Source organism: Abramis brama (assembly GCF_963993115.1).
Source record: "Abramis brama genome assembly, chromosome: 14".
Lineage (NCBI taxonomy): Eukaryota > Metazoa > Chordata > Actinopteri > Cypriniformes > Leuciscidae > Abramis > Abramis brama.
This window is the reverse complement of record NC_139976.1, coordinates 12,908,035-12,920,259: the sequence shown is the minus strand read 5'-3', so window position 1 is coordinate 12,920,259 and position 12,225 is coordinate 12,908,035. Positions and strand designations below refer to the sequence as shown.

Here is a 12,225-nt window from a genome sequence, read left to right as displayed (position 1 = left end):
GGAAGGACGTCGTCAAACACTGGACGTTTATAGTGTCAAAATAAAAGTCTTGCATATTTACGGTATACAGATTAGATGGCACTCTGTTGTATCGGGTGACGGAATTAAAATTATTTTTATGATTCGAATAAATAAATCTATGTTCGAAGCTTGAAAAAAGGAAAAAAAGAACCAATGAATTATCACAAGACTTTATGCAGGTTTAAGTCATAGACTGTAAACCTGAGGGTAGCTTTTTTTTTTTCTTTCTTTTTTTCAAAATAAAGGTTTACCATCTACACAGGGTGAAGTTGTAGTACTTCTACGTGTTCTTAATATTGTTTTTATCGGTTCTGTTCAACATTTCAACAGGCTGCCAAAGGTACTAAACCCAGCCTGATCAAATTATAATAGTATTATGATTCATTCAAATAAACTGTAATTTGGAATAAGAGAAATGTACACTACACACTTATTCACCCAACTACCAAGGTTGTTTAGTTGTTGTTTTATTATAATTGTGATAATTTCTTTAGTGTAATTATTTTTTCGGTCCCATCAGTTCTGTCTGCCATAAATATTTTAGCAAGAAATACAAAATAATACATTAACCCTTTAAAAAAAAAATGGAACTTAAAAAGTATTCTGCTTTAAGCTTTTATATTGTTATCAAATATAGCAATCTGAGCTAGTTTGATTTTAAAAACAGTCAGTTACACAACTGACTAAAAAAGGTTTTCTAGTGAATTTAACTCATTTAAGGATCTAATAAATTATGTGGTCAGTTTTTCTATTTGAAAGGGGTGTACATTATTTCTTTATTAGCAACAATATTTTGGGTAATTTTATAAAGTCCTCATGAACTAAAGTCCTTGTGATTTAGTACTCCATCTTAATGAACAGTATTTGATATGAAAATTCCCTAATACTTCATCACAAGAAAACACATTGCATAACAAACGTGCATATACTTCCACATAAAGGGAAACTGCCCTGTATTTATACCCATGTACACATAAGAGATAAGGATAATTTCCCTCAAAACCAGTAAATGTAATCAAAACACTTTAATTAGTGAACAGGCCAACTCATACAAAAATAAAACAGTCACTTTCCTCAAACTGTAATATGCCTTTACCAAGATTTCAATGCTTGAAATGTTGAGCTTTGATAGTGGACATTTGTGGATCATAAAAAAAAAAAAAACATACTTTCCAAAGTGTTTATTCTCTCACTAAATTTCCGACTGATCAACGCTAGATCGCCACTACAAATCAATCACAATCACATGCAGGAAGCTCTCAAATCAACACTGGACTTTAAAGTTTTTTTAAAAACACCATTCTCCCATAAGAACTTTTATAATTGCACACTAAACAGAATAAATGAGAACATAAATAATTGTTTTTGCAAAGGATGTGTGAAAGTATACATTTACAAGAAAATCGATAAGATAAAAGAAAAAAAAAAGTACAAAACATTGAATTTTAAAATAATATTGCGAGTATTTAACTTATATAATGGTCTATTGCTGGCAAACTATAAATGCAGTTTGCATTGAGATACTAATCGGGGGGAACAATTATTGAACGATAAAAGAATAAACTTCAGTACAGTGGGAAAATTATCTTTTAATCAAAGATGACTAAAACCTTTGTATGATTGGGCCATTTAATATAACCAACCTAACTTGGCAAACAGTACACTGTAAATACAAAACCGTAAAGACGGTAGGTATACTGTAAAAGTAAACAGCAAACAATACCCTTGATCATACTAAATTTTCTAGTGTGTGTGGTAATATGATTGGCAACTGTGCTTATTACAGAGCCTCTTCATTACAGGCAAGTTCCTTTGTATCCCTCACCTACAACAATCAGATAAAATGTGCATCCATAAAATGAGAAAAAAAAGATATGCACTACAGCAAACAACCGATGAACCATCGACAACCGAAACCAGGAGTCTGTATCACAAAGTTGCTGTAATTAAAAAACTTTAAATGTAGAAGAGCTATACATTTCTACATGACATTTTAGGATTTTATTGTAGTTGTACAACATTCCCTGATGGCCTGTGTTGGCCGTTGAGAGATACAGAGAAGAACAACAAAAAGGTCAGAAGATCAGAAAGATGAAATTGTCCATTTGAAAGAAAAGAAACATTAAAAACTCTCAACTGGGGAACAAGTAGATCTTGCTCAATGTTGTCCCTTTTTGCTGTGAAAAAAAAGTTCCACATGTTGGCCATACACACATACACACGGGCACTCACACGCATACAACCATTTCGCACAGCAGCAGCTTCTGATGTTTATTCTGCAGAAGAAGAAAACACAAATACACATTAGAAACTGGTTTATGAAATCAGACTGAAGAAACCAATTATAGACAAACATTTAACACCTCACCTATGTTAACTTCTTAGCCTTGTTGTACAGTGAATCCACAACTTTGCTCATGTTCTGTATGGTTTCTAGAGCTGCCTCGTAAGTCTTGTCCACAGGCGGCTCCTCAAATATGATGAGCACTCCTTCACCTTGGTCAAGGATGCCTGCAATAATAGAAATCCAACAGACATACGGTGAATAAGCTTAAGACAACCTTTTTCACTCAAAAATTGTGCGTAAGCTCAGATCAATACTACAGCCTTGAAGTGAATTTCATTCAGAGTTGTGCGACAGTCAATCACTGTTTGCAGATACTATAGAAATGAATGAGTGCCATAAACTAAATCCTATATGTCCATGACCTCTAATTAAAACGGCTTCTTTTTTTTTTTCAGAGTAAACTCAAAAAAATAGATAAAACCAAAATTAAACAAAAACATTTTGAAGATTAGCCAATAGGCTGTCGATTCATTAAATAAGCCGTTTTATGAATTCAGCACATAACAAATAGTAATACATTCAAAATGTAAAAATATACAATCTACTCTACTGCAAAAATGTGCATTCTTTTAATTCAGCCAAGAGGTCAAGCCGTGACATCGATCTTCTACTGGTCACACGTCTTCACGTGATGTGAATTCACAGGTCAGAGTTCACTAAAGTGAACTTTAGAACACAGTGAAATGCGAAACGTTTCGCATGAGTTTGCGGTTCCGGTCTGACGCCATCGTATGCGTATGAATGGAAGTCAATAAAACAAAATGTGTAGTTTAATCGTACCTTTACATTGATTATTGGAAATAATCACATTATTGGTGCACACGTAAACAGTCAATGAGTCCTATCGATCAATCAGTTCCAATAATACAAAACCTGTCCTAATTGAAAAAAAGTTGAGAAGACTGAACACAATATTTGGTAATAACATAGCAAACCGAGAGATTTATAAGTAATTTTTTGTAGGCCAGTCATTTTTGACCAGAAACACCACAAGAGGGAAATAAAATATTACAAAATACTACAAAAAAATTATCACAACATTTTTGGGAAGTTGTTATATCCTGTGTGAGTCAAGTCAGTAGGTTTTAGTCCAATGTGATAACATTAACTAGCCTTTTCGGGAAAAAGAATATCAATATTGGGTCAAAATGTCCAGAATGTAACATGAAGCTTAAGATATTTTGGCGATATCGTGACTCTCATTAGATAATTTAGCTATATAGTGCAGAAAGAGACACAAAATTAATGGGAAGAGAGGGGGAATGGTATCGGTACACATCTCAGGCTGAACTTCAGTCACCCATAAGCACTATTGGTACAAGATGTCTGCAAAAACCACTACAACATTTTTACTTTTTGTAATGCTCTGCAATAAAATCTTTTTTTTTTTAATGCAAAAAGATAAATGACAAAGAAAGGTAATGACAAAAAAGATAGACTAACCATGAAACTTTTTGTCCAGGACCATTTGTGACAGTTTCCTCTCAACATCATCCTGTGGGCCACAACAAATAACAGATAGAGCATTTTATTTTAGTGATCTTAAATGCTTACATATTGATTGTTTCATGATATAGTGTCGTCATATTTTTGGTTTATGGTGACATTAAAGGCATTGTGATATCCTAAGCTAATATTACTTTAAAGCTATACACAATAATCTGTATGAGAGTGAAAATCTTCTGAAAAGAAAAGAATAGGTCGTACCTTTGAGAGTTTGATGAGACCAGCTATATGTGTAATCTTGAAAAGAGAGAAAAGGACATAAAAATCATAGTAAAATCTGTTAAGCCTGGAACACACCAAGCCAGTTTCCGCGCGTCGGCCGACTAAATCTTCTCAGTGTGTTCCGCACCGTCGGCTGAAATTGGTCCTCGTCGGCTTTGTAACGGCCGATTCGACATGTTGAATCGGCGTCGGGCCGTCGGTGAAAGAGGGAACTCTGATTGGCTGTTCAGCTTAGTGAACGAGGCAGTGCACGAGAATAATAGCAAAACAGCGAGCAAAGTCAAAACGGTACAGACAGAAGGCTGTTCTATTGATGTGTCATCTTACCTGAGTGTTCCTTGGTGCATATTTCAATATTAACACGAGAGGAGTGGAATAAAGAAAGTGTTTAGCAGGATTGATATTCAAAACGGTAAGCACGCACTGCTTTGTTTATGGTTTGTGTATCTGCAGCCGGCAGCGTCGGTTTCCCTTTTTGAATGACGAATATAGACGAATATATCTGCAGAAATAGACAGTTGTCTCATTTACACGCAGGCGCAGAACGCGCTTTCTAGCTAACAGTCGGCTGTAGTTCTCTCGGTGTGTTCAAGTGCAACTTTAAACCCGACGCGAGGCGACAACACAGTCGGCTTTCATCAGCGCTAGTTCGTCGGCGTCGGCTTGGTGTGTTCCAGGCTTTAGAGTTGTCAGAGATATATATTGGTCCTTTTTAAATAAAATATTGAATTTCTTAAACTACGGATTGCAGCTTTTTCCTCTTTGTCGCCATCTCTGTTCGAAATCTGCTATTGCAGTTATTCGCGGAATTATCAACTTTACGTGGGTTGTGCCTCGGCACGGCACAGCGCGGATTAATCCAATGTTTTGAGGAGAATGTGCGTCTGTCAGTCACCGCGCCGGTGTGGATACTGTCATTCAGAATCACATATTCTACTTTTTGGAAGTATGACCAACATAATAATTTTCACCAGAAAATGTAATCTGAACAAGTAACATCCACTTTTGTTCTGATCAACTAATGAAAAAAAAATACATTGCAGTAAATAGCGCTGAGTAACGATCGCTAATATCACGTCAAACCGTGCAAATTATACTTTGTTCTCAAATTGTTAATGTTAACAACATCAGCATTGCGTGACTACATTTAATGCCCTTCCGATATTTGTCCTTGTTTTCGCATGGGCCGGTTGCAGTCTCTTTTTTTCTGTAGCCACTCTGAAGTCTTTCGTGTTTTACAACGGGTGAATCTCCAGTTGTCACTGGTGATTGTCGTTTGAACCTTTCTGGATCCGCCATCAAATTGATAAGTTTAATTATATCAAGTGCTGTGAGAAAAGGCTATAAATCTCCACCTCCATCATCCTCACACACAATATAGCCTACTAGCCGAGACACCTTCTTTATGTGTACAGATGTGACGCAATGACGCAAAGACATGCTCGAATTTCCCGCGGAAATTCACCAGTACCACTGGAATTAAAAACATTATTACAACAAGCTTACCGTTTTGTATCAAGCAAGCAGATAGTTTTGGACACTGGCTGGTTGTGTACTTGCTCAAAATTATTTTGGATATTTTTTAACCCAAAAAAGTTACAGACTGCAGCATTAAAGTATTATATTTACAATAAATAACTAAATGATGCACTTAAGGCTAAAATATCTATGAAAGACACACACACTACCTGTACTCTGGAAAAAGGCTCAATGACTCGAATGAGGTTCTGTTCCAGCAAATTGTCGTAAAGCTTGGTCAAATGCGTGCTGATGATGGGGTCGTCCCTCAGCTCTTTAGTGTACTCTGTCAGGGCCTTCATGTGTGAAAGAGCAAACAGAAAGCTGGGCATGACAGAGACGACCGTTGAAAAATTATACACAGACATCAGTCAAAATCTCACCTTTTCAAAATCTGCTAATGATCTGTTCTTGCTGGCTTGTGCTATACATCTCAGTGCATCGGTCTGATGGAGAAAACAAAAATTATAGGGCACAACTATAAATGAGCACTTGCCTAAAAAGAAAAAAGATTTGTCAGATGTGTAACAGGTTGTTAAAAGCACAAGGCCAAACAAAAAAGCCTGGTGCACAGAAGAACCATGAAATGCTTCTGTAGAGCATTTGTTTGTAAGCAGTCATTTCATCTATAAAAAGACACTGGAATTTTAATGAGCTTACCTGTCGCCCAGCATATCGCAGAGCCAGTTTGCCACTGATCAAGGCCTGTACCTCCTCTGGCCTGGAAGAAAACAATAGAAAATGTCTCATATAATCAATCACTCTGAGTGGACAACTTAATTTCCTACATTCGTTCACGTTTATACCCACAATGCACTCTGATTTCGAGCGTACATCCTATGTACACTTGCTGAATCCCCATTTCCCAAAAATTCAACGAGGAGAGGACAGAGTGCGATTAATTGATTTTTTTTTTTTATTAATCATCATTACTTGATTAACATTAAAATATAGAGAGACAATATTATACAGATGATTTTAAAATTAAATGAAATTATATAAAGTACATTTTTGATTTATATATTGTTATTATTAATAAGATATAGTATTTAGGAGTTTCCTCAATTTAATGTGTTTTACAAACAGCCAAGTGTTTTACTAACTTGTGGCATTGTTGTTAACTCACAACACAAAGAAAGAAATGATAATTTAGTGGATGATTTAAAAATATTCGATTTATAAATATGTAGGTTGAGTATTAATTCTAATGTAATCATAATGGTGACCTGAGGGCACTATGTGACCATCATCATCTCTGAGGGCAAAACGCTGCTCGGGAGAGTTTCAAGAACTAAAAATAATAAATATATTTAAAAAAAATACACAAATTAAGCATGACAAACCAAATTAATATTTATTGTATCAATATATACAATCGATGAAACCACAATGCTGGCACAGAGGGATGTATAATTGTATTATAAAGTCATTATGATTGTTACTGTTATTAATATTTTCTAAAGTAATTACATTTAAGCTAAAAGTAGTTTTATCACTATATGTTTCTGTGACAGCTCCTGCTCTCCGACACGCAGTGTATACGTCAGTGTCCGAATTCACTCACTTTATTTCGTTCACTCCTTGCTGACATAGCAGTGGCCTTCACTATTTTTTTTTCATGAGAGCCACACTGATAGGACAAAGTCAGTAGGAAAGCCAATTTTACTGCAAAGTATCAAAAGTTATAAATACCATGTCTGCTTATCAATCTGTTATCCCTGAACATACAATATGCAATGCAATAAATAAAAAAGGGCAGGAAAAAATCTTTATGATTTAACAGTCAAATTTGTAACCGAGACAAGATGATTTCCCTTAATGACAAAAAGCAGGATTTCAAGAATATATTCATCCCAGAATATATTTAATTATTATTATTATATGTTTGCTTAACCTGATTTCATTATTTAATACTTGTTGGAATAAATCTGCCGTGAAAACAAGTTATTATTACAGCCACCAAACAAACTGGAATAGAAACAATTATACAATTAAAAAGTCAATATAAAAACTGCATTGTGTGCAATTTAAATGTTTATATACAACTCAGCTTCCATATGAGTGTTGATTATTAAATAAGTTTGATTAATTATTAAACATTATTTTAGTTTTAAGTTATCAGGAAATTGAAAACTTTAATTTCGGTGCTTCGGTAAAAAAAAAAATAATAATAATTTCGGAGCATCACTAGTTTTTACTGTATTATTGACAAAAAAATAAATGCAGCCTTGAGGAGAATAAGACACTTACCAACCCCAAATGTTTGAACAGTAGTGTATTATTAATGATTTTTTTTTAATGCATGCTACACTTTCTGTATTTTAGCTACACGGGTCATTAAGCGTAGGCGATGCATTATGGAGATGGATTGTACAGAAGAAATGATAGCCTAAGTATTAGTTAGAAAGTCGGCATTACATAACAGAGCTTGGCGTAACTAACACAATAACTGTTCTATTATCCTGTGGCCTCCCACACACAAACAGGGATAAAATGCAAGCGGTTATCACACTTACAAGCTGAGCATGATCTTGCAGAGAAGCATGTATTTCAGTGCAGTGACTGCCTTGGGGCTGTCAATGGAATCGTAGCCCTCAAAAGCCTCGAAGAAGTAAGAATAGGCAGTTTTACAATCTTTTTCCTCAGCTGCATGGATGATACCTGGAGTGAAAGGGCGAAAAAGTCACATATCAATAAGTACACGTCCAATCTCAAACGCACCTGTAGATCGCTAAAAAGAGAAGTGAGACTTGCCTGACTGCATATCAAGAGCTGCCTGGAGCTTTGGGGGACAGTAAATGGCATTGGCGGTGGTCCTGGCTGAGGTGAGGGCAGCCCTGGCTTTGGGAAGGTTGCTGAGAGCGTGGTAGGTTTTACTCTCTAGCAGCTGGACTTCCACCAGCAGAGCTTTATCATCCATCTTCTTCAGCTCCTGCAGCAACTGGGTGCCTGAGGGGAAAGAACGGATCTTATAATGTTCAAAAATAAAATCAAGTACATCAAAAGTATAACAGAGTACAACAAAAATTGAGATATACAGTAGGGTCCAAAGGACAGAAAGCTCTATTGAGAATGCTCATATTGCCATTTTCTAATTTAATACAATCATACAAGAATTTGAGTAAAAAGTGATTAAACAAACATGATTGTGTTCATTTCTTATTATTTGGCTCTGACTTCTGGATATCATTGCAAATACATATATTTTTTAGATTATTCTTACCTAGATGAAGGGCTTCCTGGTATCTCTTGGTGTCAAAATAGAGTGAAATGAGTCGAGCCTGACAAAAAATGGCAAGGAATAGTGATAAATTATATAGTGGTCTACTGCTAGTTAAATTTAATTGAGAATATATACACATTTTTTTAAAAAAAATCTGTATTATTAATGAACTTAAAGTAAAAAGTAACAATGTTTTTGAGGTGTGTTATAAGACAAAGCTCCAAAAACACTGTAATATATGGAACGGCTTGTTGCTTTTATAAAATGTGTTAAATGTTGTTGTTTTTTGGCACAGTAATATACAATTCACTTGATGTCACAGTTCTGCATATTTATGCACTGTTATGGCATCCAGTCAGATCTTAGAGTTTGAACTACCCATTTTATATTAATTATTGGCTTGTGTAGTAGCTCTAATCGTCCTGACAGTTCAAAGCTGATGCTCAGTTTACCTCTAGGGCCTGTCTGAGGAAGGTTCTCTTCTCAGCTTTAGCCCATTCAATGCATTCCAGACACAGCTCAACCTCTTGGCCCGTGGCTGCCTCCATGTCCAGAAATAGATCCAGGAGCGAGCGCACCAACCGTGCTGCCTTTGCCTTGCTTATGGAAATCAGGAAAGGCCTCACAAACTTCAGCAGGCCTCCAAGCTCTAAAAAAAACATACAGAATGATGAAGATGATGATGATGATGTGTCAAAACAAAGTAAAAAATTCCCATAACAGGCACAGAATCACCCCAGTATGTTAACCGTCACCTGCAGCTTGTCCCGTCTTGGCCAGGAGAGTGCCCAGCTCCAGGATGCTTTGCTCCTTGACACGAACCGCCTCTTCATCATCCTCATGGACATCCCGTCTCACTGAAAAAAAAACACAAAGTTAAACGGTAACTAAAACCAACCCACTTAAGCCTCCCATCAATAGAAAGTTATTGGCCTATAGATTTTGTACATAAGCCGCGGTTAGAATTAAAGTTACTAGGAGATATACATAATAATATAAAATTAGAAGTTTTTTCAGTTAACACATTTGATGTCAGAAACGGCTGCATACACACACAAATATATATATTCGTCTTTGACAGCAAATGTGTTGACTGAAAACTTTTCGCTAATCAATGCATCCCCCCCCATCAGCCATTGGTGGGAAAAAAAGATAACCCCAACTGCGGCCTCATGTCATTGGTTGAGTCACTGTTGCCATGTTGGGCTTGTCAAGGTGCTCAAAATAACAGTAATGTTTCACCACAATTTCTAATTGTATCACATAGGCCTAGTTGCTGATGAAGACCTTATGTAACAGTTATCGGTAATGGTTTTGTTCTTGTTGTAATTGTTTTTATTTGATTTTTCTTTTTTTCATTAATTTCCTTTTTCCTTTTTTGTACACATCAAGGAGGGAAAAAAAGTCAACTTTAAAAAATAAAAGTAAAAAAAAAACCCGTAATGTTTTGATAAGGCCATATTATTTACACTTTTCAGCAAAATCAACCTACAAATGACTAGTTATAGTTGTCTCTGCGAATTAAAGTGGTTCTGAATAAAAACTTAAAATCATTTAATTAAGAAAAACATCGTAAAAATAACCAATTAATTATGTCTAATGATCTTAGGTAACGTTAACTCGTTTAAAACCAACTTGTCATTATGTGCGCCATGAAAAAAAAAAAAAAGTAATAAAAGGTTGAAACGAAAGAAACTTGGGTCTTTGAGTCGACAAAGATTGACAGACATAAGAGAGCAAATAATCGGCAAGTTTTTATTAGTCAAAAAGGAACTGATTTTACTCTACCAAACTGCTTAAACTAAGAATGCGTGTTATGATGTAAAGTTAAACAGAAAGTTCATATATTTACGAAAAATGTTTGGATTTCAGCAGCCAAAAAAATAAAGAAAGAAATCTCAGTCAAAGTTACGACATCAAAAACAAAATGTCAAAGATTGTCTTATGGTTGGTATGAAGCACGTCAAGTTGATCAAGTTAAGATTGTCAAAAAAAGTGAATCTCAAAATAAAATGTCATCGGTTGAGCTTATTATTAATACAAAATTAAGATAAATCCCAGATAAATGTGTTAAAATGCGCCTTGGCCTGGAAGGGTGGCTAATAGTGCAGCTAACTGTCCATACACATCGGGCTGTGTCTCAAAACGTAGCTAGCTGCCTACCTAGGCAGTTCTTTTAGGGAATCGGGGGCGCGTTCGAATGATCGAGTCATATGTTCGAGCACGCATATGAAACCATAACAAAGCTGTCTTCGTTCTATGCTCGATTCGTAAGTTCGAATGCCGCCATTAGGTCTAAAAATGCTGTCTGTGGAGGCAGCTTACTATGTTTTGAGACGCGCGCACACACACAGTACAGTGAGTCAGCACCGCAGCACCGGCTCATGGTACCTTAGCTTCCTAATACTGAAGCATTAAAGTACGCAGAGTGAAAAGTAAAGTTTTATAAAATAATTTAAACACAGCCTTACCTATTGAATGTAAAATGTCAATAGAAGCGTTTCTGTCTGTGCTAATGAGAGACTGAGCTCTCTGAAACTCCACCACTGCCGCGGCTGCCATCTTCCCTATTCAAAAATCTCACTGCCCACAAGCACTTGCGACCTCACCCGGAAGTGCGTTGATACGTACGTGCGTACGTGCGGTGGTAGGTTGGGTTTTGTAGTCTTTTGACCTTTACGTTTTCTAGTGCAAGTTGGAGTACTTAAAACATTTACATCTTAAACATTGCTGTTTCTTTTATTTTTCTCATTTGTAAGTTGCTGTAAATAAAAGCAACTGCTACATGATTAAATTGACTTATTTTTTATTATAATTAATGTAAATATTATTAGGCTATTATTCAGATCATACTTTCATTTAGCAGGCTACCATACTGCTTAGAGAATTTGCTTTTATTGTTGTTGTTGTTTATGGTCAGTAGGTGGAGACAGACCCTACCATACAGTTATCCTTCCATGCATCTACCACCCTGCATTGCTTTGTTTAAGGGTGAAATTCAATGCCTTTTTCTGAATGAAAAATCATATCAAGATTTTCTATAGCGATTTATGCATTTTGAATTTAAAAAAAAAAAAAAAAAAAAAAAAAAAAAAAAAGTGTGATGGTGACTTTTCTACATGGTGAAACAAACACACATGGCCTAGTCTAACAAATATAGTAATCAAATCCAGAAGGGAATAGCAAAACATCTGCCTAAACTATCAGCCTGTGTATCAATTATTTGAAAAGTTATGGTGCGTTAAGGCCTCCTGGGATGTTTATGAGTTATATGGGATTCGGAAGTCATATTTACGTCAAGTGCATTAAAGTCACATTTTGTTGTAAATAAGAAAGCCTGACAATGCTAGATATCTATAGCTAATAGCACACGTACATCTCAGAGACG

At 35.7% G+C, this 12,225-nt stretch overlaps 1 protein-coding gene across 1 annotated transcript; it reads right to left on the bottom strand.

The window, feature by feature from the left end:
* Positions 1–1,031: 1,031 nt before the first annotated feature.
* Positions 1,032–11,432, bottom strand: psmd11b (proteasome 26S subunit, non-ATPase 11b). The gene is made up of 13 exons (XM_084135200.1): positions 11,309–11,432; positions 9,593–9,694; positions 9,290–9,486; positions 8,838–8,895; positions 8,369–8,563; positions 8,131–8,275; positions 6,275–6,335; positions 5,998–6,060; positions 5,785–5,910; positions 4,076–4,111; positions 3,812–3,863; positions 2,390–2,532; positions 1,032–2,297 (listed from the first exon to the last, which is right to left on the bottom strand). Exons 1-12 carry the CDS (start codon positions 11,397–11,399, stop codon positions 2,390–2,392), a joined length of 1,269 nt encoding a protein of 422 aa, XP_083991326.1. The 5' UTR covers positions 11,400–11,432; the 3' UTR covers positions 1,032–2,297.
* Between the last annotated feature and the right edge of the window lie 793 nt (positions 11,433–12,225).

Bases quoted from the DNA above. Each gene is read 5' to 3' on its own strand.
- psmd11b (XM_084135200.1), bottom strand. From the start codon at position 11,399: ATGGCAGCCGCGGCAGTGGTGGAGTTTCAGAGAGCTCAGTCTCTCATT. The intron at 6,336-8,130 runs GTAAGTGTGATA...GTTTTCTTCCAG, and splicing joins TGCAAGATCATGCTCAGCTT to GCCAGAGGAGGTACAGGCCT. The intron at 5,911-5,997 runs GTGAGATTTTGA...TCACACATGAAG, and splicing joins CATTAGCAGATTTTGAAAAG to GCCCTGACAGAGTACACTAA.